At 49.0% G+C, this 26,115-nt stretch overlaps 2 protein-coding genes across 2 annotated transcripts in view; both read right to left on the bottom strand.

Annotated features, from left to right (window-relative positions):
* Positions 1–1,073: 1,073 nt before the first annotated feature.
* Positions 1,074–13,594, bottom strand: LOC120233460 (2'-5'-oligoadenylate synthase 1-like). The gene is made up of 6 exons (XM_039234739.1): positions 13,337–13,594; positions 10,764–11,052; positions 8,359–8,543; positions 3,680–3,912; positions 2,681–2,834; positions 1,074–1,565 (listed from the first exon to the last, which is right to left on the bottom strand). The coding sequence occupies exons 1-6, from the start codon at positions 13,523–13,525 to the stop codon at positions 1,407–1,409; spliced, it is 1,209 nt and encodes a 402-aa protein (XP_039090670.1). The 5' UTR covers positions 13,526–13,594; the 3' UTR covers positions 1,074–1,406.
* Positions 13,595–23,560: 9,966 nt separating this feature from the next.
* RPH3A (rabphilin 3A) overlaps positions 23,561–26,115 on the bottom strand; it is a 100,559-nt gene continuing 98,004 nt past the window's right edge. The window contains 2 exon segments of the mRNA XM_039244899.1: positions 23,561–23,710; positions 24,335–24,431. Of these exon segments, the coding sequence (XP_039100830.1) occupies positions 23,580–23,710; positions 24,335–24,431 (228 nt within the window). The 3' untranslated portion in view covers positions 23,561–23,579.

The raw sequence follows: 26,115 nt of genomic DNA, 5'->3' as shown, positions 1-26,115 counted from the left end.
GCTTTTCAATTAATCCACTGATGACTGTAACATTGTGTATAATTATGAAACACTCTCAGAAGACAACACAAGTGGATTTTCCACTTAATTGTGGTACAGTGCAATGCAGCCTTTCTGTGGATAGCCCACACCTCCGGCTCAGCATAGTGATAACTTCGATAAATGTGACAAAGCAGGTACCCAAACCAGGCAGGGAAGAAAATCCCATTTTTATAAAAATACCACATACATAGGGAGACAGGGAGAGTCAGGAATAGGAATGAAGAGACACATCCCAAATTTTCACAGGTTGGAGGAAGGGACCATGGAGTGTTTTTCTTTCTTTCTTCCTTCTTCCTTTCCTTCCTTCCTTCCTCCCTTTCCTAATTTCCTTCGATTTCTTTATTTTGCTAAGGTTAAAGACAATAACCAAATAACGTCATGAAAGGAGAAGTGACATTTGTGGGTTCGAGCCTTGCATCGGGCTCTGTGCTGACAGCTCAGAGCCTGAAACCTTCTTTGGATTCCGTGTCTCCCTCTCTCTCTGCCTTCCCCCACTCATGCTCGTTCTCTCTCTCTCTCAAAATAAACATAAAAAAATGTAAAACATTATGCGTTGTCAAGCAGGTGACATTCTTCCGTTCGTGTGTGTGCACTAAGTCTCTGAAACCAATCTTGCCTCACAGCGCACGCACACACACCTCGACTTGGACCGGCTGCATTTCAAGGGCTCAATAGCCACATGTGTCTGGAGGCTACTGGATCAGACAGGGCAGTTCCAAAAATTTTCCTAGATAATCAGAAGTGTAGACAGCGGATGAATCAAAAATGCTGGTCCTAGGATTATTTGTAATTGAAAATTAGAAGGACCCAAAATGCCTTAATGTTACAAGTTTCTGTGCAAATGTCCACCTACGAGACAGGCATTTCTGTCCCCTTTGTTCACCTCTGTGTTCCCAGCACCCAGATCAATGCTTGGCGCACAGTAGGCACTCAATACATATGTCTAGTTGAATTGGTTCATATAAACACACATATGACACCAGATATACTTTTGGTGAGATTTGCAGTGAATAAACATCCAACACACGGTATTTGCTGTTCTTTTCATTGTTATTGATGATAAATTGGACTAGAACTCTCCACTAGGAATACAGGATACGGTTCTGCTTGTCTCTGAGAGAACATGCTCAGAGAACAGGCCGGGGGAGGGTGGGGTTGCAGGGAAATGTTATCTATGATGGGAGAAAGGCCAGAGACTCGGGGAAGGGTGGGGGCCAGGAGACCTGGGCTCTGGTCTGAGGTCTGCACCCACTCGCTGCTGGCTTTGGGGGCCATCTGGATCAAGGAACTTTTCACGCCGCCCCCAAAACGAGGGGGCTGGTCTGGATGATTCTGGAGACCTTTCCCCTAAGGTCGGCTGGCATTCAGAGGATGGCACACATCCAGTTATCTGCCTCCTGGGGAGCCGACGGTGCCAGGCTGGTGCCGACGTGCTTAGGGGCTGCAGGGTGGCATTCGTAATCATGGTACTGATACGTCCTGGGCTCACAGGTTGCCCAGGTGTAGTAATAGTTTTCTTCAGGCTAGAAGGACAAAGCACATGATCACATTGGAGAGCTGGTCCTTCTGCCTTGGCACTGGGTCTCGGTGAGCATTTACAATGCCACAGGTCACCTGGATTCCCCTGGAGAACAGACGAATGAGTCTCGGGGGCTGGGAAGGGAGCAGCGGACAGACCCCTGGCCTGCAGGGCTGCAGAAAGGCCAGTGTTCAAGGCGACGCCCCTCTCTGAGTTGCCCCCATTTAGTGACTGGTCCACGGGGCGGGGAGTCGAAAGAGCTGACCACGCCAGACTGCGGCAGGGCGACCGCGAAGGCCCACGGAGCTCCAGGGGGAGCTGGACATTGGGGCGCACGCCAGGGCTTCTTCCTGTGCCCGCACCTGCTTCCTGCCCCTCCTTTCCCCACGCATCGGCTCCAATGGTTCTCCCCTAAACCATTCCTGCACTTTATCTCGGAGGCTGCTTCCCGGGGAACCGCCTACAACATCATCGATCCCCACCAGGAGAAAGACCCCTGCCCTGGGGGGTCTTTCTGCCTCTTCTGGGCTGAGTGCGCGCCCACGTCCCTCAGCGGGGCTGAGATTCCCAGGTGTCCGGCCACACGTATGGGGATGCAAGGCCGGGGCGTAGCACGGAGGGCCGAGCACTGGCATTGGAGCCCGCCGAATTTGGATCTCAGCCCTACAACCCCCGAGCTCAGCATCCCGGAGCAGGTGACTGAGCCTCCTCCTCTCTTAACGTGAGATGGGAGCAGCAAACACACCTCAAAGGGTGTTGTTTTAATGAGAGAACCTAGCGATTCGTTTGGGACAGAACCTGAGCCCCAAGCAAATATTCCATAAGCAGTGGCTGTTAGGGTTCATTATTATTCACAGAGGAAGAGCCCACTGGGGCTGTTGAAAGACTTGCCTCTGGCCAGGGTAGTGTTAACTAAAGAATGAACTCTGGACTGGGCTATGCAAACCCCAGGAGCGCCCTGAGGTGGGGCTCAGACGACCGAATATACACAGTGTGTCCTGAAACTATACGACTATGTGAGACTGACAGCAAGAGGCAGTTTCTTTGGAGAGAATGTTCCGCTCCCCTCGTGTGGAGGGGGCGGGGGAAGGACAACAGAGAGGAAGCCGAGAATCTCACCTGCACGTTCCAGAAGCCCACTGGAGACCCGTCCCCTCTGATAAAGCACGGGTAACTCAGCCAGGCTCTGGCCTCTGCTGCCAGCCGCTGCCAGCTGTATAGGTCTCCACCCGCCACATTTCCTGTAGGGTCTGCTGGATCCAGAATCACAGGCCTGGAGAGGGACAGGGAGCCGGGGACAGATGAGGAGGTAGGGCTGTGTCTGGGGGACGCAGACCCACCTGGCAGAGCGAAACGCCAGCTTGGCACAGCCTGGGACCCTGGGCGCCAGAGGGGGCGCTGTTCCCCTGGGGGGCGTGTCCTGAGTGCCCTGCTCCCTGGTGGGTGGCGGGTGGTGGGTGGGGAGAGAAGCCAGGGCCTTGGGTCTGACAGACCTGGGTTTGAATCTCACTGCTGCCTTTTGTTAGCTGTTTGCTCTTGGGCAGGTCAGTTGGCCTCTATTTCCTCATCTGTAAAATGGGGACAGCAGAGCAGAGGATGCCTGTCTCATAGGACATGAGGTGAGGATGGAGACAGAACATGCGGAATGCTCTGCACAGGGCTTGGGGCATAATAAAGGCTCAGTACATGTCAGCTCTAACGCGACCATAAGTTTTTACTTACTATATCAGGATGCCTTAGTCTTACTACAAGCTCTTCATCCCTGGGAGCAATTATTATTACTGCTGTAGCTGTTGTTATTTTAGTTCAAATGCCAGCTATTTTACTCTTTTTGTTGTTGTTGTTGTCGTTAAGGGTTAGACAAACTCCTTACCTCTCGGAACCTCAGTTTATTCATCTGTAAAGGGGATATATAGTGCCCGCCCCACAGGGAGGGAGGCTGTTGTTTAAATCAGATGGCAGTGGTAAAATGCTCCGCACAAGGACTGGTCAGAGAAGATGATTCTTAAGTAAGGAGCCCTCCCACTTCCTCCGTTTCCAAGGTGCCCCAGCGGTATGGGGCTGGGGGTGGGGCTCCTTTCTGCAGGAAGCTAACCCCCCTCCGTGTAGATAGAGTACCTGGGTTTCTCAAGCTGTCTCATCAGGTATTTTGCAATGATAGCGTTTTCAAAGTTGTAATACTTTGTCCAGTAGACGCACAGCTTCTGGTACTTCAGGACTAATAGCAAGACGGTCTGAAACCCCTGCGCTGTGCTGAAATCCGTTTGCTTGTTTCCGCGCTCCCAGGCGTAGACAGTCAGGAGCTCCAGGGCGTACTGTGGGGGGAGAGGCTTCCCAAGCTTCTCCTTACACTGAGGAGAGGAGAAAACAATCTGAAACACGCACTGGTCCGGCTGGGGTGCAGAGCACATTTCCCAAGGGCCAGATCCAGCCTGCCATGTGCTGTTGCCAATAACGTTTCCCGGGAGCAAAGCCACATGCGTTCAGTGGTGTGGAGCCCATGGCTGCTTTCCTGCTACAAAGACAGAGCTGAGTAGTTGTGACAGAGACCGGGTGGCCCCCAAAGTCTCAAATATTTACTACCTGAGGCATTTCGGAAAAAAAGTACTGAGTCCTGGTTGTGAGCTTGAGCTCTGGATTCTGAACGACGTGGGTTCGAGCCCTGGGTTCACCAGTGTCCAGGTCCAAGAATACAACTTCGACTCTTGGAGCCACATGATTCTTACCTTTCAGGTGAATGGTACTAACACCACCAGCCTCATAAGGATACTGTGAAAATTAACGGAGAGGAAGAATGTGGAGTGTTCCTAAGAGCCAAACAAAATTCCCTTCGGAGTACAAGGTGTCAAATGATTTCACAAATAATTTAGAAGTATAATGACCTGCACATAAATAACCAGGTACACAAGGAAGCAAGACACCAAGAGTAATAACCAGTAGAATAAAGAGAAAATAGTAATAGGTCTGCAGAACATTTTTTTAGGGAAAATATTAAAAATTTTTTATATAATTTTTTAACTATTTATTATTGAGACAGTGAGAAACAGAGCACGAGTGGGGGAGGGGCACAGAGAGAGGGAGGCATGGAATCCAAAGCAGGCTCCAGGCTCTGAGCTGTCAGCATAAAGCCCCAAGAGGGTCTTGAACCCATAAACGGTGAGACCTGACCTCAGGTCATGACCTGAGCTGAAGTTGGATACTTTACCGACTGAGCTACCCAGGCACCCCTAAAGAAATTTTTTTTAAAGTTTGTTTGTTTATTTTGAGAGAGACAGAGACAGCATGAGTTGGGGAGGGGCAGAGAGAGAGGGGGAGAGAGAGAGAATCCCAAGCAGAATCTGCACTTCCAGCTCAGAGCCTGATGTGAGGCTTGAACTCACGAAACTGTGAGATCATGACCTGAGCCGAAAACGAGAGTCAGATGCCTAACCGACTGAGCCACCCAGGTGCCCCGGTCCACAGGACTTTAAATATTGAAGGATCAGATATAGATTTTGAAGTGACTAGGAACATTATGGTTAAAGAAATAAAAGAAGAGCGTGAAATAGAGAAAATCAGAAGCCATATGAAGTGACATGGCATATTTGAAAACAAATAGAAATCGTAGCACAAAAAATTACAATAACTGTAATTAATAAGTCAAAAGCAAATAAGACACATTTAAGGAAAAATTAGTGAATTGGAGAGTGTATTAGAATAAACTATCCAGAATAAAGCATGGAGAGCCAGAAAGATGGCAAATATGGATGAGAGTGTAAAGATATAGAAGCAGAATGAAGTGTAACATACATTAATTGGAGATCCAGGAGGCAAGGAAGAGAGAGAAACAGTTTTTTAGGAGAATAGCTGAGTTTCCAAAACTGATGAAAGATATCCATTCACAGATTCGGGAATCCCAGTGAACTCCAAGCAAGACTAGTGAAAAAGGAATCATCATTAAGACACGTCAGATTGAAATGAAACAAAACCACAGATAAAGAGAAAAATATAAATGCAGCCAGAGGAATAAGACAGATTACCTACAAAGGAGTCACAGTTAGGCTGACAACTGACTTTTTACTAGCGACACCGTTAGATGGAATGATGTATTCCATGTATTGAACTGGCCGCCAGCCTGGCAAAAATACCCATCAACAACGAAAGTAAAATCAAGACATTTTCAGGTAAACAGAAACTAAGAGTTCAGGGGCTCCTGGGTGGCTTGGTCGGTTAAGCGTCCGACTTTCGCTTAGGTCGTGATCTCGCGGTTCGTGGGTTCGAGCCCCACGTCGGGCTCTGTGCTGACTGCCAGCTCAGAGCCTGGAGCCTGTTTCAGAGTCTGTGACTCCCTCTCTCTCTGACCCTCCCCTGTTCACGCTGTCTCTCTCTCTCTCTCTCCTAGAAATAAATAAAAATCATTAATAAAAAAAATTAAAAAAAAAAGAAACTAAGAGTTCATTATCACAACACAGTCAGCAAATAACTCTTCAAGGGGACATACTTCAGGAAGAAGGAACGTGATCCCAGGGCAAAAGTTAGAGACGTAGGAAAGAACTGATAGTAAAGAACGTGGTGAAAATGTGGACAGATAAAATGGGCACTGGCACTGGAAAATAATTGTAATGCTTTGAGGCACTTGAAAATACAGAGACTTGAAATACACACCACAAGTAGCGTGTAAGTTGGAGATGGTGATGGTGGTAGTCAGTGGCGTCAAAATATGGTGAGGTTCCTGTATTGCTCTACAGGAAAGGAAAGAAAGGGAGAGGGGAAAGGGAAAAAAGTTATGGAGGAAGAGGAGGGAAGGAGGAGAAGGAGGGAGGGAAGAAGGGAGGGGGAGAGGGGAAGGGGAAGCAGGACAGGGAGGGAGGGAGAAAGAGACAATTTTTTTTGCAGGACTCTCTTGCTCATCATAAAACAGCTAGTATCCCTGGCTTCCTCCCACTAATTGTCAGTAGCATCCTTGCCCCTGATCACCATGGTTACCAAAAAGCGTCCTCATGAATTTTCAGTGTCCCTGGGGCCAGTGTTACACTTTTGTAAGTTCTAAAATGCTCAGGCGTGTTCCTGATCAAATTGCCTAGATCAGCAAACGACGATGTCCCGCCAATAAATGATTGCCTTGTTTTGCCCTGAAGATTACTTTCAAGTAGGAAGGTTATCCTTAATTACTTTCTTTCACTCAGTTACGCATCCAAAGACATACACGTCTATTACAAAATGTATATTATCCATTAGGCAAAGTCTTAACTTGGAAGACCCAAATTCAAGGGTTTGTTCTGCTCCTTAGTAGCTGAAAGAGCGATCTGACTCTTATTCTCTTTCAGTAATACAGGTTTGATAAGCATGCCTACCCTTGCTCAGCTCACAGAATGACCATGAAGATTAAATAAGATACAGGATATTTGAAAGTAAATGGAAATGCATATCACATCCACAAAGGCTTAAATATGATGCGCCTGGAGAAGATAGACACATACTACACGCTAACTTTTATTACGTGTGCAGCTCAAAGAAACTGCATTTATTAGGACCAAGCTATGCCAGGCATCATGTCATGAGCCATTGCCATGTCACCCTTTGCAAATGAGAAAATAAGAAGCACAGAGAGGTTAAGTTGATGGCTCAAGGTCAGACGGCCAGGAAGTGGACAGAAGTGTGCGTGCGTGTGTGTGTGTGTGTATGGTTATAGCATTGGTTAGTTTAATCAACAATTACTTACTGACCACTTATCATGTACCTGGCACTCTTCTAGGTTCTGGAGATACAGCAGTAAAGAAAACCTAAAAATCCCTTCCTTCGCCTAAAAATCCCTTCCTTCGCGCGCGGTTTTAGGGGGAGAGACAGACACCAAACAAACACATAAGCAACTGCAAAGGCCCAAAGGCTGGGGCAGAGTTTTGCTCTTGGAGGAAGGACACGGAAGGCAGCCTGGCCTGAAGGGCAGAGATGGGGCTTCAGAGAGGCCAAGGGCAGATGCTGGAAGCCTCGCAAGATGTCTGGGACCCAGGGGACAGTGACAGAAGTGGTGACAGTTAATGAATGATGGGTATATTTTAAAAACAGGACAAATGCCATGTGGATGGAGTGAGTGTGTGAAGAAGTGAAGGCAGACGCTTGGGCCAGGCCAGTAGTGGGAAGGACGGGCTTGCCATGTCCTGGGACGGGACAGACCTGGGTCCACTGGCACCTGTCCCAGGCGCTGCCTCTCCCCTTCCTAGCCATCCCCATCTTCCCCGCTCTCTTCTCCTTCTCTCCGTTCCACACAGCCCCTCCTCTCCCTCCCCTCCTCTCCTCCCTCCCTGTGGGAAATAGGTTCAAGAATTCCTTATACTTACATTAAAAAAAGCTTAGGGCAGAAAGCCGCTGGTTCAGGGCGAAGGCGCCCCGGGTTAGTTAGCGAGATATTATAATGAGATCACGAGTAACTTGTTACAGGAAAGGACTTTGCATCTGGCGCCAATACGCTACTGTGCTCTGACCGCAACTTCAAATGCCACTGGTCCCCCAGACTCTGCTTCTCACACACACACGTTAATGCTTTCTGTCTGATTGCTTTGCACGTTCACCACGTGTGATCGGTCTGGAGAGCTCAGTGAATACGGAGACGAAATCCCTGTTCGGGGCTCTTGTCTCCGCCCCGACATCAGCCTCTCTCGTTTTCATTTCTGCGTCTGCTCTCTTGCTGGATAAGCCAGAACTCCAGATTCCTGACCTGTGACCACGCCTCCCCTCCCCCGCCACCCCCCCAGCTCCTCTCCCCCCTCCCCTTCTCTCCCTCTTCCCCTTCTTCAGCCCCCCAGGTGAGAGGAACATACCAGCTGGTACCAGTGCTTCACTAGGCGGATGAGGCTCTTCACCTTGGCCGGACGCTGCTTCAGGAAGTCTCGCTGCAGCTCCGTGAAGCAGGTGGAGAACTCTCCCTCGGTCTTCAGGTTCAGGCACTCTTGGATTAGGCTGACATAGACTTGGGGGTCAGGTCTGTAGATATTGGTCCACTGCCCTGTTAGGGACAAATGCATAACTTTAAGATGTTAGCATATCTGACGTTCTGCCAGCCACTCCGGGGCTCGCCGGCCGCGGGGTGCAGCACAGGGTCAACAGGCCCAGAGCAGGGGCGCCTGAAGTCCACCCCAGCCTTCCCTCCTCCCCTCTCTACTGCCGCCACCCCGTCCAGGCTGCCATCGCCTCTCCCAGATATATGGCAGCAGCCTCCTCACTGGTTTCTTCACAGCCCTTTCTCGACCCAGCACCCAGAGAGGGCTTTCAAGACCAGCTCACAGCGCTTCTTGCTTCCTGCAACATCCAGAATAAAACCCAGTGTCCCCACAGTGGCCAATGAAATTTGCTGTGGTGTCATCTCCTACCTTGATCCCTTGCCGCTTACACTCGGGGCCTCTATTTTCTTCCTCAAATATGCCAAGGTCACTCCTGCCTCAGGGCCTTTGCACTTGCTGTTCCTGCTGCCTGGAGCTTCCCATGGCTGCCTCCTTCTCATCCCTCAGCTCCGATGTCACCTCCTCAGGGGACCTTCCCTCATCACTCTGTCCAAAAAAGCCCCCCNCCCCCCCCCCCCCCCCCCCCCGCATTGCTCTCCACTGTCTCACCCTGCAGGAATCATTCCACGTAACTTGTTTCTATGCTTGTTTTCAGGCTCCAGCACACAGGTTACTCGTTTGCTCATTCGTGGCCAGGGAGCAGTGCCTGGTACGCAGTAGGCGCAAGGGATAACCTGTGCTTATTCTTGTGGATTCATTGTCTCCCAGACTCCAGTCTTACCTCTCTTCGCACCTGCCCTCCACACTGCCGTTGCACTGGCTTCCTAAAACACAGATCTGACCAGGTCACTTGCTGTTCAGCGGTGCTCAGAAGTCCCTGACCAAGGAGGCAATCAGCTCCCTCTCATGCCCTCTCTGCCCTCCCCGCTCACGCCCTGTCCCTCCCCTCCCCCTCCCTGCCTTCCACCTCCTTCCTTGACCTCCTCACTCCCTGCCCTCCTCACTTCCTCCCTGCCTCCTTGCCTCCTTACCCTCACCCTCCTCAGTGTCTACCAGTTACCCCAACACTCTTTTCTAGTGCTGTTCCCTCTGCCCGACACACCCTTCCCCTCCCCTCTTCTCTCTCTCTCCCCTCTTCTCTTTGTGTAACCGTCGAATGCCAGCACCCAACACCTGACATGGCAACAAGGAGACGTTCCCAAACTTTCTCATTTCCTGGTGCCTTTAGAGCTTCGATCTTTTTCTCACTGGTCCCTCCGCCCAATTAGAGTTTCCTGCACGTAGTTCAGGCTGTACCACTGAGTCGCAGTCGTTTGTGTGGCGTCCAGCAGGTGTCAGTGTGTTTCCCTCAGAAGTGTAAAATCTAGGGGCGCCTGGGTGGCTCAGTGGGTTGGGCGTCCCACTTCGGCTCAGGTCACGATCTCACGGTTCGTGGGTTCGAGCCCCGCGTCGGGCTCTGTGCTGACAGCTCAGAGCCTGGAGCCTGCTTCAGATTCTGTGTCTCCCTCTCTCTCTCTGACCCTCCCCTGCTCACGCTGGCTCTCTCTCTCTCTCTCTCTCTCTCTCAGAAATAAATAAAACATTAAAAAAAAAGAAATGTAAAATCTAAACTATTCCATGTGCTCCCTGTGAGTTTTTTCACTGGGGCGTCCTGGGGGGCCTTGGTGCACAGTTGGGGAACTCACATTCTTGAATACCTACTGTGTGCCAGGCCCTGCGTGAGACCTTACTGTGGATGATCATTCAATACTTAAATATGACATATAGGCGGCATGGTCTTAACCAGTTTTCCTAGTGTGGAAAGCGAGCCTCTGAGAGGCGAAGCATCCTGGCCAAATGTCTCTGTAAGTCGTCTATTGATTCCAACCCTCAGCATAAGTTTGGCAAGGTTTCCTCATGTTTGGGGTAAGAGATGAAATTCACATATTGACTGTAGGCGGGTCTACACTGCCTCACTTTCAGAAAGCTACAATATACGCGCTTTGCCCCAAGTAGAGCCCGCAAGCCTGGAAGGTGTCCATTTAAGAGACGTCCTGTCCCCCGATTGTGCCAATTTGTTATCTAATGTCGCTCCTGTGGCCGGTCATGACCTGATTCATTCTCAGATCTCTACCCGCCCTTGAAGGGATGTCTCCAATGGCAGGAAATTTCTGATCAGATATATGAGAAAAGAAAGAAGCTGTGGTGGGACACAGGTGGAAAGCCTGTTGCCCGTGAGAGCTCACTCAGGACGTCAAAGGCAGGCAGGACATCAAACTCCACCCCTTCCCGGAGCTGGGGGGACCTCAGCACAAAGCTCAGGGCTCGGGGCTTGCTCCATTGCAGACTCCGCACTTCAAACTGCACGTCAAAGATTTCCTCTTCTTGACAGGCTTCCAGCTGCTTCTTAATTTCCAAGATGAACGTTCCCCGGTTATCAAGCTGCTCCTGAAAACTCGTGAGGTTACTCAGAAAGACCACAAGGTCGGCGTCAGATCGGCTTCTCAGGGTCGTGCCTTTGCCTGAAGAGCCACCCTAAAAGAGATGAGGAGAACGAGAATGGACATTTACTGAGAAGGGAGGGCCTCCCTAAATAAAATGATGAGAATAATCACTAACATTCTAGAGCATGAGCCATTTCTGAGGGCATCGCCAGCCTTAACTCCCATAATGCTCTTGAGGCTCTATGACTTATGCACCTTGTGACGAGCTCCCACTTTACAGACGGGGAGACAGGGGCTCAGAGATGACACAGTGGCCCTGTAACACAGCTCGTAGGTGGCAGAGATACGATGTGAACCCCGGCTGTCTCGTTCTACAGTCTGGGTTCTTTACGCCCTAACCTTAACTGTCTTATTATATCCTGCAGACCGGCCCTTCCTGCGTGGCTTACACACATTATTTTACTTAATCTGTATACAGCCCTAGAGCACTGGGAATGATGGGTGAGGAAATTGAGTCAAGAGAGGTGAAAAGTCTTGCTCAAAGTCTCATGGCCAGCAGGTGCTATCTGGTTTCAAAATTTATACTCTTTTTTTTAAAAGTTTATTTATTTTGAGAGAGCACATGTGCATGTGTGTGCGCATATGCTTGAGCTGGGGAGGGGCAGAGAGAGAGAGAGAGAGAGAGAGAAAATCCCAAGCAGTTTCCGTGCTATCAGAGCAGAGCCCAATGCGGGGCCTGAGATCATGATCTGAGCCGAAATCAAGAGTCAGAAGCTCAGATGACTGAGCCACCCAGGCGCCCCTCAAAACTTACACTCTTAACCAGCTCATGATACCATAGACATGGTGCGTCCCCATTGCGGATGGGGGGAGACAGGGAACCCTCATACACTGTTGTTGGGAATGCAAATTGGTGTGGCCACTGTGGAAAACAGTATGGAGGTTCCTCAAAAAATTAAAAATAGAACTCCCATATGATCCAGTAATTCCACTATTGGGTTTTTTACCCAAAGAAAATGAAAACACTAATTTGAAAAGATGCATGCAATCTTATGTTTATTGCAGCATTATTTACAACAGCCAAATTGTGGAAGCAACCCAAGTGTCCATCCATAGATGAATGGATAAAAAAATATGGAGTGTACACACACACACACTGGAACATTACTACACAACCATCAAAAAGAATGAAATCTTGCCATTTGCAACAACATGGATGGACCTAGAGGGTATCATGCTAAGTGAAATAAGGCAGACGGAGAAAGACAGATACCGTACGATTTCACTCATGTGGAATCTAAAAAATCAGACGAACAAAGAAACAAAAAATAGACTCAAAAACAGAGGACAGACTGGCTGCCAGAAGGGAGGTGGGTGGGGGGCATGGGTGACGTAAATAAAGGGGACTCAGAAGTACAAACCTCTGGTTACAAAATAAATAAATCACAGGGATGAAAAGTACAGCATAGGCGACAGTCAATAATATTGTAACAATGCTGTGGGGTGACGGGTGGTGGTTACATTTATCATGCTGGGCACTGAGGAACATACACAGCTGTCGAATGAATACATTGTCCACCTGAAACTAAGATCACATCCTATGTTAAAAAGAATCCTAGCTCAACATGGAAGTTGAAAAGCTGAGCAGCTGTGGAAGCATCTAGTGCCTGGACCCCCTTCCTGGACCCCAGAGCGGTATCCGGCTCTGTTTTTGCGGAGTATATGCTTTACAGGGGGCAATACCAACAGCATTTCAGCCACACAAAATCATCGGAACATTTAGCTGTTGTTGGCTGGAGAGGGGCTCTGGAAGTCATTTTATCAGGGGAAAAAAAAAAGCAAACACAGCCCCCAAAGCGTATAGCTTTTAAACAGTTCATGATACTGCAGAAATGGGGAGTCCCCCGCCTGGCCACTAATTAGCAAATTGTTTACTAGAGCTGGGCCTCAGTTTCTCTATCTCTGAAATGGGCGTGGCCAACCATGAGGGTTCATAAACTTCAGCCAGGGCATTTGTTTAAAAGCTACAGGTGAAGGGGGGAGCCTGGGTGGCTCAGGTCATGATCTCATGGCTTGGTGGGTTCGAGCCCCGCATGGGGTCACTGCTGTCAGCGCAGAGCCTGTATCAGATCCTCTGTCCCGCCCCTTCTTTCTGTCCCTCCTCCACTGTGCTCTCTCAAAAATAAACATTAAAAAAATTACAGATGGAGGGTCTCACCCCAGAATCTACTCTGACAAGCTATGGTTATACTTGTTTGCTGCGGAGAAGTCAGAAACCACCAGCCCCAAAGACCTTAACTTTTTGCTCTCTCTGTCTCTGTGGGGTCTCTTCCCCCTCAACCACCCCTTCCCCAGTCGGGCAGGCTCGGGCTCACCTTGACCACTTTGGTCACCCGCACAGGGTGGAGTGCACCTCGGAAACACCTCTCCTTCAGGAAACTGGAGATGATGTCCACCGCTTGTCTGACCTGCCTGCGGAAATGCGTGTCTGGCAGGAGATTGTTTTCGATGAACTTGTCCAGATACTTGGCGGGGGTATCTTTGAGGTCGTGCCCCCACATCATATTCAGGGCAGGGACGCGGAGAGCCTGTGATGTTGTGAAACTGCTAACCTCCGTCTAACCCCCGGTCTGAGTCAGTTAGTTTCGTTTCCTTGGAAGGGAGGAGCTTAGGATAGCAAACCGCCTCCCACCAGCCATCCAGAAACCTACCCTCTGGCCCTTTAAGAGCATCAGACCTTTCTTCAGACTGTGCTGTGAACCTGTTGCTTTTTAACCCCCATTAGTATCTCGCCTGGGAGAAATTATAATTAGAAACCGATTTGTGGTTTCCTGCTTCGTCTTTGTTGTTGATGGTGACAAGATTGTTTTATAGTCTCTTGTGAGCTTCATAGCAGTATATGCACATTATAAAATGGAACAGAAGCCAGAAAAATCAGGATGCAGAAAGACCATCCTAAAACTCAAGAATGAGTGATCCTAAAACTCAAAAATGGCCACCATGAAGGCTTTGGTATAGATCTTTTCAGAGATGTTACTAGGTTAACACACACACACACACACACACAGCGCACTCGTGGGAGGGAGTGTGAATGGGGGAGGCGCAGAGAGAGAGGGAGACACAGAATCTGAAGCAGGCTCCAGGCTCTGAGCTGTCAGCACAGAGACAGAAATAGGGTTGAAACTCATGAACTCTGAGTTCATGACCTGAGCCGAAGTCGGAGGCTTAGCCCATTGAGCCACCCGGGTGCCCCCTCCTTTTTTTTTTTTAAATGGCATCATACGGCATATATTTTTCCTTTAGACTAATAGGCTTCATTTTCTGCAGTGGCTTAACGTTTACAGAAAAACTGAGCAGGAAGACCTCCCGTAACAACAGCGCTCCGACCAGCCTTAGGGATAACTTGCTTCAAGCTTCCGCACCGCACCCCTTGCTTGCTGACGTACCTCCCTTGGTCTGTGGCAGAACTTACTTTTCCTGAAACTTGCGAACCACCGGCCCCGAGGAGAGAAGGACACAACTTTCCCAGGGATGAGGCTGACCGAAAACAGCCGCCACGGATGCCAGCAACTCTGTCCAAGGTCGTATCGGTGTCCGACTAACCGCCCAGACAGCTGCTTCCCCTGCCCACAGCCCTCCCGCCCTCTCCCCCTGTCTTCCCCTTTAAAACCCTCTGGCTTGGCCCGGACAGGGAAGATGGTCTTTGAGACATTAGTCCACCAGCTTTCGGGTTCGAGCCCCGCGTCGGGCTCTGTGCTGACAGCTCAGAGCCTGGAGCCTGCTTCAGATCCTGTGTCTCCCTCTCTGTCTGCCCTTCCCCTGCTCCTTCTCTGTCTCTCTTTCTTTTTAAATGAACGCTAAAAAATAAAAGTGAATCTTTTCAATATTAAAGGAGCTAAGTTTTGCTAACAACTGTACAACCCTGTGTATTTGCCTCTCAAATCTCCCGCTGCCACCTTGGTTAAATAAATATTTAAATATTAAGCTTTACGGTAATCTGTAATCCTACTTAGGCCTGTGCTTCCAAACCTCTTGGTATTTTTAACAAATTTGCCCCCAATTCACATTCTAAATAAAGTCTTTTTGACTAATTAGGCGTGTTCATTCGATATGTGAGGTACACGGGAAGCACTGCCAAACAAACATTGGTAAACTTTCCTCGGTTTTATTACGCGGGCAAATGCCATGACTGTTCCAGAAGTTAGATAAAATTCCTAAAATTTTAATATGTCCTGGTATAATGTCATCACTTCAAGCACTAATTGTGAAAGTGTGTGTGTGTCACAAAAATAACCCTATTTCCTTGTCAGCTGCATTGGAATAATCTCTCATCAGATTTTTTAAATGTTTATTTATTTTTGAGAGAGAGAGACAGAGCAGGAAGAAGGGATGGGCAGAGAGAGAGGGAATCACAGACTCCGAAGCAGGCTCCAGGGTCTGAGCTGTCAGCACGGAGCCCAACGCGGGGCTTGAACTCACAGACCAGGAGATCATGACCTGAGCTGAAGGTGGATGCTTAACCGACTGAGCCACCGAGGTGCCTCTAAACTCTTAACAGATTTTTAACTGTAGCAGGATTCTGACACAGAGAGTCACGACACCGAGCCTTTTCTTTCCAGGAAGCAAGTTTATTCCTGCCGACACTGCTCCGCTGGCTTCGTACCCGAAGAACTGAACCCCAAAACCACGTGGCGTAGTTTTTTAAATGTATTTTCTGCTTCTTTGTCTCCCATATATGGTAACACACAAATATGTAGTATGATTAAGTGGTCTCATGTTACAAGGCCACGTACCTGCATAGCCAGGTTACCTTGAGGGTTTTTTGGTTTTGTTTTTGTTTTCTTTCCTTAGGGAGGGGACCCTACCACATTCCCCCCTTTGATGCCCGGACTCCTCTATTTTGGGTCAAAGAGCACCATCTTGGTTTAGAGCTTTAGATCTTCATAACATCATGACGCGAGTGGCCGTCTTTTGTAAATAATGGTCTCAGTGCGACTGGAGGCGGACCGTACAGCCAGGGGAGCTAAGCAAGGTAGGAGTAAGCACCCTCCCAGAATTTGGAGGATAATTTTTATGAGAGTTTCGAATCCCCCGAAAGTTGGAAACCATTTTCTAAATAACTCCTCGGGGTCTTAACCATCCCAGGTCTGGATGGAGACATGAGCAATCCTTTTTATTTGATCCGTGATCTCCTCTATGACCTTTTTCCTCATTATCTCTCTGTAGGCAGCAGTTACTTAGGTTAAACTTTCTATAAGCTTTTTTTTTTTTTTTTTTTTTTTTAGCAGCAAGTAGGTAATTAAAGGACAAGCGATTTTGATAGGTAGTATTACGCATTTTAGTTTGCTGCTTGGCTCTTAAGTTAAGAGCTCTGGCAGGTTTATTGGTTATAAATTTTTTATAGCTGCTTGCAGTCTGATTATGCGGTTTAGCATGTCCTTGGGAGTGTGGTAGCCCCAGGACCCGCCCTCTGCCCAGGTGGCAGGGCCATCATATTGGATTATATGCTGGGGAGGCTATTGATCATTTATTAAATTGCCAATTTGTAAGGCACGCTGCTGTCTCTGAGTCTCCCTGTTGCATACACTTGGGACTCCCAAATGTTTCCCTCTGGCAAGTGGGAGCAGGAAGAAAGATGGACGAATAGTTTCCAGCACACATGACCCTGACCAGACCGAGGGAAGTACTATACAGGCTGAACTTCCAAATCTCTTATAATGCACTTGGGGCCTGCCATTTGATGGCTGCATTGACAATGTCTCAGGCCTCTTGGAAATTACAAAAGTGAGACCAAGGGTGGGGAGCCAGCTCAAGGTGATCTGGGGTCCCCCGCCGTTGGGTCAATAACCTGTGTTTTTCTTACATTTCCATAGAAAAGCCTCTTATTCATTCCCTGAGTGCCTGCTGAACAAGGCAGAGTCTATGTGATGGCTAACATCACCTGCTGCACCTCTCTTATATCCTCCTGGGAAGTAAAACTCCATACAGATAAAATCAAGAAGGCACTTGGCTGCAAAAAGCCCTTGACCACCACCCACCTTTTTCAAGGTGCCTGGGACCGGCTGATCTATTCTCTAGGATACCCCAGTATCAGATCAATTTCAGAGGCGATGATAAAGGTGGGCTTGACTTGTTACTGTTCCATGGGACATACTTGGGGACCAGGCTAATGATGTCATATAGAGCTAAACTCTGCAGAATATCCACATTCTTAGCTAAGGAGCTACCTTTGATCCCTCCTCCATTAGAACATGGGAGGTTATGTCCTGCGTGATGTCAGTTCCTTCCATTCCAAAGCCCTGCTGTAACTCAGCTTGAAGCGGACCATGCCAGCACTCTGCTCGGTCTTAACGATTAACCCGCTTCCAGCTTCTGCATTCCTTGCTCGTGGACCTAAGTCCCTCAGTCTGTAGCAGAACGAACCTACTTTCCTCGAGATTTGCAGGCCACTGGTCTCGGGAGAGAAGGACCCAACTGTCCCAGGAGATAAGATCTGACCACGGATGCCAGCAAGCCTGTTCAGAGTCCTGTCGATGTTCGACTAACCGCCCGGGCACCGGCATCTCCTCCTCCCTTTCCCCCTGCCTTCCTCTTGAACGCCCTCCAGCTCCTCCTGGACAGGGAAGATGGCCTTTGAGACATTAGTCCGCCACCTTTCCGGGTTGCCGGCTTCCCGAGTAAAACAACCTTTCCTTTCCCCCCAGGATACGTCACTTGAACATTGGTTTCCGAGCGGTGAGTAGGCAAATCTGAGTCCAGAACCAGTTCTCTGTCCGGTAACACTCCCACCCATACGTTCCCATTGTTAATACTGGTGCCGTACATTTGTCACAGTGGATGAATTGGGACTGGCATATTATTAACCCAAGCCCACAGTTCCCATTAGGGTTCACTTGGAGTTTGTGCATATTCTGCATAACGTCATGCGCCCTCCATTATGAAACTATGCTGAGTAGCGTCTCAAAAAGGCCCTTGCCCCGCCTCCTCCCCCCCCCCCCATCTTTCTTGTTTTCTAATTGATGCATTCAATGCTAACGACTTCCTTCTGAGCATTACTCGGGCGGCATCCTGCACGTTTTCATTGGTTGTTTTCCCTTTTCGTTTAGCACAGGATATTTTAAAGTTTCTTGTGAGACTTCGTTGACCCATGTGTTAGTTAGAACTGTATTATTGAACGTCCACCTACTTTGGAATTTTCCAGATACTTTTCTTTAACTGATGTCTCATTTAACGCCACTGTGGTAGGCAGCATTCTCTGTGGGACATCCATTCTTTTGAATTTGCTAAGGTGTGTTTTACAGCCTCAGAATCGGCATATCTTGGTGAACGGTCCATGGGAGCTTGAGAAGAGTTTGTATTCTGGGTCGGCTGGGTGATGTGGCTTATAAATGCCAACTAGCTGTCTGTCGTAACCACCCCTCTCTTAACCAGCTCAGCAATGCATTGCCATTCCCCACTTCTTCTGTGTAGTGTGTGGACTGTTTGCCTGAGGCAACATGTAACCATGGACGGGTGGGCTTTCCTCTGTGTGGCAGTCACCTTGCTTGCCAGTCGGATTGCGTATATTTCAAAGATTCTGTCTGCCTTCAAACCGGTTTCGGCGATTGTTCGTGTCAATGAAACGTATACTGTGTAACAGCTCTGAATGTGAGAGACTGCCCTTTGGGGACACAAACTTCAACCTGGTTTTTGAAACGAGCTGCGAAACTATTGAACGGGGACTGAACAGAGGGCTGCTTCATCCACGTTCTGGGTAGAAGTTGGACACTCTGCACAAGTTACTTTCCTAGTAAGTGACACAATGTACTCAGAAAAACCAACGGATTATACAACGTAATTGCATCTTTCAATCAGAGTTTTGGAACACAACTTGTGTAAATTTCTTAACACTAGTGCACTCTGCTAGTGAAGGGTCCTGTTTTTCACTCCTCAAGGGGAGTTTTTGGTTCTGGGCTCCTACCTGACTGCAATTTCTAAGACCCCAGATGGATGCTTGTGTTTTTTCCAGTGTCCCCCCGCCCCCTTAGACAACGCTGTTGACTAAATACACATAAGTAGATCCAACATGAGTACGAAAGACATCTGTTCTTAGAAGACCAACACTGAATGCTCTGGAAAGATGAAGTAAAGCCAAGTTTCATGAAGTGGAACTGTGAACGACTGAGCAAACAATTGGAAAAATCCAGAAATATGCCCTAGTGCGTTTGTGGGTGGCTTTAAGTGATTGTTTCCTTTGAAGACACAGGAACAAGAAATTCTTCTGTGTTTTATGCAAAACGGACAATTCACGACTCTCATCGGGGGCCTGCCCTCGGTAAAAAAGTCTAGGTCTTGGAGTGTCTGGGTGGCTCAGTCGGTTAAGTGACCGACTTTGGCTCAGGTCATGAGTTTGAGCCCCACGCCCTCTTCAGATCCTCTCTTTCTCTCTCTGCTCCTTCCCAGCTTGTAGCATCTCTCTCAAAATAAAGAAACATTGAAAAAAAAAAGGTCTAGGTCTTTACTGAACAATTGGGAAATGAAGGCACATTTGTGGGTCCCGGCAACCAAGTTAGAGAATCATTACGCTGATGTCATATTTAAGGAGCTGAAGACCCACAGGATGAAGTGACCTACTCAAGGCCACACAGCAAGTTTGGGCCAGGGCCAAGCAAGTATAACTATTCCGTGCATGCATGGTGACTTGTGTTTCTATGGTGCTCAAATGTACTATTTAATCATACTAGACCAACACCCCCAGCAAATCTGACTCAGCTGAAGAGGGGCCAGCCAGCCCAGTGGAGTCCAGAGCACTGAGGATTTGGATCCACTTGACCCTTGTGCCCAGCCTGCTTTGATTTCACCAGGAGCCACCGGCCCTTCATCTCACTCACTCACCTTCACCAGCCCTGGTGGGAGACCAGATGATGGCAACTTGGCCTGATGTCTTTGAAGTATTTCTTGTCATTCTCCTTTTGCAGATGAGAGAACAGACTCAAAGAAGTTAGGTTCCACATCTAGAAAGTGCTGGTCAGGATTTGATTGCTGGACTGAACTCGTTAAAAGAAACTGGCATGCTTTTAGGGCGCCTGGGTGGCTCAGGCTGTTGAGCGTCCCACTCTTGATTTTGGCTCAGGTCCCAATCTCACAGTTTTGTGAGTTTGAGCCCCACGTTGGGCTCTGCACACTGACTGCGAGGAGCCTGCTTGGGATTCTCTCTCTCCTCTTCTCTCTCTGTTCCTCCTCCACTCATGAAAGACACTCTGTGTCTTTAAAAAAAATTGAAAAAAATAAACTGGTATGCTTTTATTGTCAGGTGCTTTCTACCATACCATACTGGCACTTCTGTACCATTTTATTTCAATGGGGGAGAAAATTATAATGAGCCAAGTCAGGTGTTACTGATATTTATGAAAACTTTCCTTGTGTATATTTATCTTGGCTTCTTTGGCATGTCCACATGCCAGGCGAAGGAGATCCACCATTTTAAAGGTGGAAATTAGCTGCCTTCTCAACTGACCATGACTGACTGGTGATAGCTGCATGAATGCTGTGTTAAGATGGATTGAGAAGCTGCTAGCAGGCTCTGTGAGAGTTGATTAGTAATGTCTGCCATGAGCACAGGGCTAGATTAGCAATGTCTTCCACGAGCCCGGGGCCACCGGTACCCCCTGCCACTTTTGGGGGTGCAGCAGGGCCTTAGCTGGTACCTCTTTCCACCTGGTGGCAGCTGGCTAAATTGTAGGAAAAACAGAGGGACTTGAGGGCAGTGGTTTGCACGATGCGGGTGGAAAGCATAAGGCGACAACCAGGAAATATGTTCAAATATACACCTTGTCCCCAAGGCACAGGAGAGTCTGGGGGTGGGGTGGCAGGGAGAGCATGGGGAGTTTGAAAAAAATCTCCCCAGGTGATTCTCACATGCCTACTTCTTCCCCAGGATCGAGACCCACCCCTTTTGGGGGTGAGAAAAAGAACTTCCCTCTAATGTGGCCCGGATCGGACTGGATGGCTCCTTCTGGGAAGTAACCAACATTCCTGATAAATTGCTTAAACACTTTCAGGATAGATCGTCGAGAGATTAATAACCCTTCTGGGAAGTTAGTTATCTCCACAGCTCACTTTCAGGACCATTGAAGGCTATCTGTGAAGGCTCCTTGCAGGATGGAAGGTTCTAGAATGCAAAGGAGGTGTCTGATGATCTGTGACAGTATTACCCAGTGTGTTCAGGATATTGTGCTGGTAGTTGGGTGAAACAGCTTCTTTCCTGGCATTGCTGTTGTGAGCCGTTGGCTTTGTCATTCCCTTCCCTGGGCTTTGGGATATTCATCAACTTTGTGGCCTCATTGAGCATGATCCGATTCCACATCACCTGGGAATACTCCCAAGATTGGGCTAGAGGGAAGAAGAGGATGCAGCACCCCCTGTTGGGTGGGCACCAAGGAAAAGCATTCAGCCAACATGGCCAGAGACCACATCTGCCTTGCCCACTGCTGTGTCCTCAAGGGCTGGAACACAGCAGATACTCATTAAATACTGACTACTCCAATAGCATCATGCATCCTGATGGGGAGAAACACTTCCAGAAACCAGAAAGGAAAAACCCAGACCACCGGCTTTCCTGGATATTCCTACTTTATTTTTGGCTACATCATCACAAAGAAAGGCAGTGGGCGGTTCGGCATGCATTGGAGGGTATGTGTGGATTCTAGGCAGGGAAGTGGTTACATTTGTCAGGGACAGCGTGCGCCCACACCAGGGACACTGTGAGCTTGCCGCATGCCGATTCCAGTGCCAGTACCAGCATCAGGCTTGAGCAACACATGCTTTCTCCTAAGGGCAACCGTGGGAAGGAGGTGGGCACCACGGGGACTGACAGACAGACAGGGTCAGGGGCAAGATGGCAGCCTTCTTGGGGAAGGCAAAGAGCTTGATGTCTAGAAAATGGTTATTCGAGGTGAGAAATCAGTCTTCCGATGAATTGTGCAGGGAGCTGAGGGAGGCATTGAGTGGAGAGGTTCAAAGGTGCGTTTGGAGAAAGGGAGAGTTTTAGGGTCCATCTGATGATGTCTGTGGATAATGGTGGGCTGTTAGAAGGAGGTGATTTTCACAGGGGTAGACAATGGAAACTGGGAGGGGGGGGGAAACAAGCCTTTCTCATGGGGCAATGAAGATTGCCTGACCCCAGCCTCAAATTTATCATGTTCATTCTCATTGCCTTTTTCCTTCTTTTCATTATTATTATCATTTTTTTTTTTTACTTTGGGGGAAGAAAGACTGACCGATTCATGACAGGACAATGGCTCTGGCATCAGGACCTGTCACTCTCTGAAGCTTTAGATTCATGGTGGTATTTTATTCCCCTGACAAATTTGGTGAAGAAAGTGTAAGAGGGAGAGAAAGACAGACAGACAGAGAGACTGAGACAGGCCACAGACAGAGAGATTCAAGGTGACTCTTGAGTGAGAGACAGGATTCCAGAGATGCAGAGGGTCAGAGAGTGCTAGGGACGGAGTAGTGTGTTCATTTAGAGAGGAGAGCAGAGGGAGGAGAAGGCCCCCTGGACCCAGAGCTCTGGTTTCTAAATGCCTTTTGCACCTACTTAGGGAGCCCCAAGGTTGAGGAAGTTCTCCAAGGGCCGTCTACACGGCTCCCGGGACAGCGCCCGCAGCGGGCCCCACCCCAGGACCCTGGCCCTGTCTGCAGGAGAACTGCCAGGTTTTAAGAAGCACGGGCCTCACTGGAACTTCAAGGTTGTGCCGGTTTGAGTCAAGCTGGGGAGGGGGGAGGCTGGCTTAAGGTATTTTTTTTGCTGTTGCTATTTAACCCCCTTAGAGGGTGAGAGAGAGGAGGAGGGGAGAGAGATGGACAGAGAGAGAGGAGAGAGAGGAGGTGAGGAAGAGTTTGATGGGCTGGAGGGGGAGGGGGAGGGGGAGGGAAGGCTAGGGACAGGGTGGGGGCGCTGGAGAAAGGGTGCTGGGTTTCGCTAGGCTACCAAACTCTGTTGTGTGTTCCGCGTGCCCATTTCTTGATGCATTTGGAGCAAGGAGGGTGTGTTCCTAGTTGCCGGGAAGTTTAAACCCGGGGGTCTGTTTTCCTGGCCATCAGGGGGCAGGGGCGGGTACTGCTGTGGACGGGCAACGGGGCCTGGATGCCCTATTTCTGCCCCAGGGCTGGTCCTCACAGCCTTGTTCGGGTCTGCTGACAACGGGGGGTATATGCAGACACGACACAGGAAACACAAGGGGTGTGTGTGTGTGTGTGTGTGTGTGTGTGTGTGTTCAAGGCTAGGAGGGTCTAAACGCAGTCCTCAATGATGAGGACCCTTTGCAGTTTACCCAGAGAGGTGGTTAAATTCCAACCTCCTTGTAAAAATCTCCCCATCCCTGTCCCTACTGCTCCTTAGAGGGACCAGAGAGGTGCTGCATTCAGGGCCCGCGCCACAGCATCGCCGAGGGAGGGAGGAGAAGGTCTTTGGCAGCAGTGCCCAAGGGGGAGGGGGGGCACCTGGAAGGCAGGTGCAGGGGGGGCAGGGAGGGGGGGCGGAGAGAAGAGGGCAGCTGGGGCAGGCTGGTGGGTGAGCCGGCACGGGGGCGGGGCGTGGAGCTGGGGACCTGGGGGCGGGGCGGGGGGCGGGGCAGCCTAATCGCTTGACACGTGGTTCTCGTTCTGCAGCTGGTGCCAGCGCTCGATTTTCTTGTCCTTGTTCTTCAGACACTCGTACCAGTGTTTTAAGCGCTCTCCCTTGGCTGAGATCCCCAACTGGCAGCCTCCTGGAGGACGGGGTAGGGAGACAGGAGCAGGCAGTCAGGGCGGAGAGAGGTGGGGGGCTCTCCTTCTGGACCCAAATATCTAATTTGGGGAAAACTGCCACCGAGAAGGGACCCTCCAGCCCCATGGGGTCCTTCTCTACGGACGGCTGTCGAAACGATGTGGTTGTCGCTGCTGGCCTCCTCTGCCCGCACACCGGCTCCTCAGGAACCTGCCGTGGCTCCCTATTGTAGCATCGAGTCGTAGCTCCGTTGCCTCAAATGTAAAGACCTTCTGTAGGTCACCTCCCCACTCACCGACACGTAGCTCCACCACTTCTGGGTCCTCACAGTCCACTTCCAAAGGCCCCACCCTCCCCTGTGATTTGATTACCCACTAAAGGTGATTCGTGCAGCATGTAGCCAATCAGGACCCAGCTGCCCAGCTTTGTAACCCTTTCCTGTGACACTGTCTCCCAGTTGGACCCAAATCAGCACCATGGGTCCCGACTCGGTGTTTGGACAATGCGGCCACCAAAAGACAAAGAATGCCCTGACCCCTCCCCCCGCCCTTCCCAGAAAGAAGCCTGGGTAAGGCTCTTCTCTCCCAGGAGGATGGGCTTCTCGCTGGGAGCTGGGAGCGCTCACCGATGTAATCGTTGGATTTTCCGATGTCATAGTCCCAGACCGAGATGTCCAGGGACTTCTTCGCCAGGTCGCTGTGTTTGATGTCATAGAAGAACTCCTGGATGCAGCAGAGGAAGACAGGTGAGTGAGAGGGTCCTGAGCCCTCAGCATCAGAAGCTAAGAGGCTGAGCGCTGAGGGCCCTTGAACTGGGCATCTGCTGGAGACTTTACCCCAGGCCTGACAATCCCCTTTCAACAAACACTCTGTATAACAAAGTCCCTCAAGCCCTGTAATTCTCGTTTCAATGACTCTCTGTTTGAAATGGGAAGGCTGATGGGGAACAGGGTTGCTCCCTGTTTAAGTTTACTTGAAGGCAGATGGCCGTGAAATCGGTCCTTCCATTCTGGTAGCTTCTGAAGTGGACTTTCCTTTCACTCCATCATTTAGAGATTAAGGACAGTCCATAGCCCTGAGGCTAACGTGAAGGATGGGGGCTTAGGTTTCCAGATAATCTGACTTTTATGTAACGTTTCTGCCTAACTATAAACTTCACTCATGCTTGCCATGAAAACAAACAAGGAAGCTAAAATAAAATAAAACCTAAACACCAAAGCTTGCAATCTAACTACCCAAGGATACCACATCAAGTTTTTAAAAGTTAATATGAATATTCACTTGACCATTTATTATATGAAACATTTGACTATTATATGAACTATAAAATAAATACACTGTATTGGGGCCTTCTTTCCCCATTTTATAACAAATGATAAAAACCAGCTTTGCGTGTTAGCAAATAGTTTTCTGTGTCACCATTTTAATGGCTTCATTTAATGGTTGTGCGGCCGTTCCTTAACCCAATGCCGAATGGTTGAGTATTTGGGTTGTTTCCAACTTGCCGCACTGTTAATGATATGATAAAAAGGCACACTTGCAACTAAGTCATTGTATAAATCTGTGGTAACTTATTTAGGATAAATTCTGAGGAATGTCCTTCCGAGTCTGTAAAATTTTAAGATAGAGAGCAGTGGGTGTAGTCTGTGAGGCCATTTGTGATCAATAAGAAAGCAAGCCACATGCATATTTGTTTTGCATACTTATACATTCCGGAAACAGGTACTATATAGTTGCTTTGGAAGAAGTAGGTTAAAGAGGCTGGGAAAGGAGGAGGATTTTGACAGAATACCCTTTGGTACTTCTGGAATTTTCAAATATGTGATCATATTACCTGTTCCCCAAATAAGTGGAATTTAACTTTAAAAATTGTAGAGCAGTTTGACAGACATCCCTTCGGAAATTGGACCAGTTTGTCTGTGTATGCATGGTGTGTACATTTCTCCACAGGCTCACCAACACCGGGTATCAACATTTTACAATATTTTTTGTGCCAGTCTGTGATGGGATATGGTGTCTGGCCTTGTTTCATATTTTCTCCATTGTTAATGAGGCTTAGTGGCTATTTGGGACTCTTCTTCAGTGACTTGTTCAGACTCCAGCAGAGGGTAGGGGAGGACCGCAGTCATTGGTTCCTGCCTCAAAATTCATGAGTCAGGGTTGGAGTCCCGCTGAAAGAGGGCTGGGCTGGGGCGTGAGTTTGGAAGGGCTTGACTGTTCCATTAAGAACTCAAGGAGCCACTGCTGGGTTAAGCGACAGGAATGACAAATTTGGATTCATTCTTTAGAAAGCACGTGTTTAGGGGCACCCAGGGGGCTCAGTCAGTTGAGCTTCTGACTTCCGTTCAGGTCATGGTCTCGCGGTTCATGAGTTCGAGCCCCGCGTCGGGCTCTGTGCTGACAGCTC

The sequence above is a fragment of the Hyaena hyaena genome, unplaced genomic scaffold (genome assembly GCF_003009895.1).
Source record: "Hyaena hyaena isolate Hyena2069 unplaced genomic scaffold, ASM300989v1 scaffold_0, whole genome shotgun sequence".
Lineage (NCBI taxonomy): Eukaryota > Metazoa > Chordata > Mammalia > Carnivora > Hyaenidae > Hyaena > Hyaena hyaena.
Note: the sequence above shows the minus strand (reverse complement) of the source record. Positions and strands in the feature narration are given on the sequence as shown.

What these genes read in the sequence shown, in the direction of transcription:
- LOC120233460 (XM_039234739.1), bottom strand. Translation starts at nt 13,525, where the DNA reads ATGATGTGGGGGCACGACCTCAAAGATACCCCCGCCAAGTATCTGGAC. An exon ending in GCCTGCCTTTGACGTCCTGA is followed by an intron (nt 8,544 to 10,763) that starts GTGAGCTCTCAC and finishes TGTCCCTAACAG; the next exon opens with GGCAGTGGACCAATATCTAC. An exon ending in TGAAGCACTGGTACCAGCTG is followed by an intron (nt 3,913 to 8,358) that starts GTATGTTCCTCT and finishes TCCTCTCCTCAG; the next exon opens with TGTAAGGAGAAGCTTGGGAA.